General features: G+C 43.3%; 1 protein-coding gene across 1 annotated transcript in view; it reads right to left on the bottom strand.

Moving 5' to 3' along the window:
* pbx2 (pre-B-cell leukemia homeobox 2) overlaps nt 1-1891 on the bottom strand; it is a gene marked incomplete at its 3' end in the record, with an annotated part of 12753 nt that overhangs the window by 8377 nt on the left and 2485 nt on the right. The window contains 2 exon segments of the mRNA XM_014016363.1: nt 386-576; nt 1036-1280. Of these exon segments, the coding sequence (XP_013871817.1) occupies nt 386-576; nt 1036-1280 (436 nt within the window).

Here is a 1891-nt window from a genome sequence, read left to right as displayed (position 1 = left end):
TGTGTGTTTGTTTTTCAGTATCATTAGCATCGCAAGATTTGTTTAGTTTACACGTCCGTAATGCACACCCGCCTTCAGAGTTAAGAACCAATCAAATTTTGTGAAGAYAAGCGATCTGAGAGCGTGATTCGCAACGCTGCGATCGCTATCGCATCCCGTGTGTCGGGTTTTCACCCTGGCTGCGATGACAGCCGTTAATCGCTGTAGTTTGTCGCTCCCCGTGTGTCGAGCCCTTTAGGCTGTGAATGAGCTTTTAGCTAGAAGCCTTGTGTACGCTGCATCTGTTGCCTACAGATGATGTTTTGTTGTACTGTCCCTGCATAGATAAATATAAAAATAAAGCTGTGAGTTTTAAAATCTGTCTTTTAGAAGTGAAACGGCCCACCTGGCGTCCAGGAAGCGGGACCTCAGGATCATGACGGCCTCACACGTGCTCTGCTTCAGCTGGGTCTGGATGGAGCTGAACTTGCGGTGAATGATGCCCACCATGCGCTCGATCTCCCGCGGGGTCACCGGCCGAGTGCGCGACTGCTCCCTCAGCAGGTTCATGACGTGAGTGGTGAACTCTGTGCACGCCTGGCTCACGGTGAAACAACAGAGGAGCACAGAAAAACAAATGAGAGACATTAATACATGTTGGTTATCTATAATGATGTTTCCAGCTGTGAATACTTCCAGCTGTACATTTATTTACTCAAACTAAGCCAGATAAAACTGCTATGTTAACCTGAAACTGTTGATAAGAACAAAGTTGCACTTCCCTAAATTATGTTAAGTCATCCCTAGAGTTTGTTTTTGTTGTAGGATAAAAAAAAACGTTGCCTGAGAATTTTTTTATTGACTAAGATTTATAGCAGAGTTCACAAAGACTCTAACTTATGAAACCTATCCAGGAATGTCCTCCCCACCCCGAACTAAAGCTATGTGAAGTGTTAGTTTAACACGTCAATGGTTTTTAGTCCTGGAGGGCAGCTTCAGATCAGGTGAGCATGTACAGGCAAAGTCAGGGGCTGGACTCCTGTAGCGACACGGTACCTGTTCATACTTCTCCAGCTCAGTGTGGTAGATACTGCGAATCTGGCTCAACTTGCTTTTGTAGTCGGAGTGCTCGAGCGAGCTGTCAGGTGACATCCCTCCCGAGCTGGTGGCGGCAGACACGGCGGCGGCGGCCCCGCCGCCCTTCTCCGGCCCCGCGACGCCCTCCGCTAGCAGCATGTTGTCCAAACGCACCAGCTGGGGGTCCTGGGGCTCCTCCTCCTGGGCGTTTCTCATCGAAAGGCCTGACAAGAAAACACACACTGATAAAAGATACAAGTTTGTCGTCATAAAAACTGTGGTTTAAAACTTTCAACCACCTAAACTTTATATAAGAATTCAAGCACATTTTATTTAAATATTACATTTCTTGCCTGCTAAAAGTGCTCTGATTGCACAGTTGAAACAACTTAAAAAGCTGGAGAACAACATTTGTAACTGTTAAAAGGAAATGTTAAATGTCAGGTAAACAAACTAACCCTTTGTAATAGAATAGAATTGAATAGAAATGGCATTTATTGTCCCGCTGAGGGGAAATTCAGGTGTCACAGCAGCGTCCGTACAGAGGTAATAAACACAAATATCTATTTTCCTTTAGTTGATTCAAAAGGATGTTATCATATTGTTTTGAGAATAGTTAACTAAATGTGCTAAAATGTATTTATCATTCACAGAAAATCTCTCTTTTAAGGGTATGAGCCAACTAAAGGTTTAAATATGGCTGCAGCTCTTCACAATGCCTGATGCACTGAAAATAGGCAATTCTGATTTCTTTTGTCGGATTCGGATAGTCTACTGTCTCTAAAAAACATATTTTTTCTTTTATTCTTGCACAATTCTTTATAATATATTTTTA

Source organism: Austrofundulus limnaeus, unplaced genomic scaffold, assembly GCF_001266775.1.
Source record: "Austrofundulus limnaeus strain Quisiro unplaced genomic scaffold, Austrofundulus_limnaeus-1.0 Scaffold144, whole genome shotgun sequence".
Lineage (NCBI taxonomy): Eukaryota > Metazoa > Chordata > Actinopteri > Cyprinodontiformes > Rivulidae > Austrofundulus > Austrofundulus limnaeus.
The sequence above is the reverse complement of the archived record's forward strand: the minus strand, read 5'-3'. Positions and strand labels throughout refer to the sequence as shown.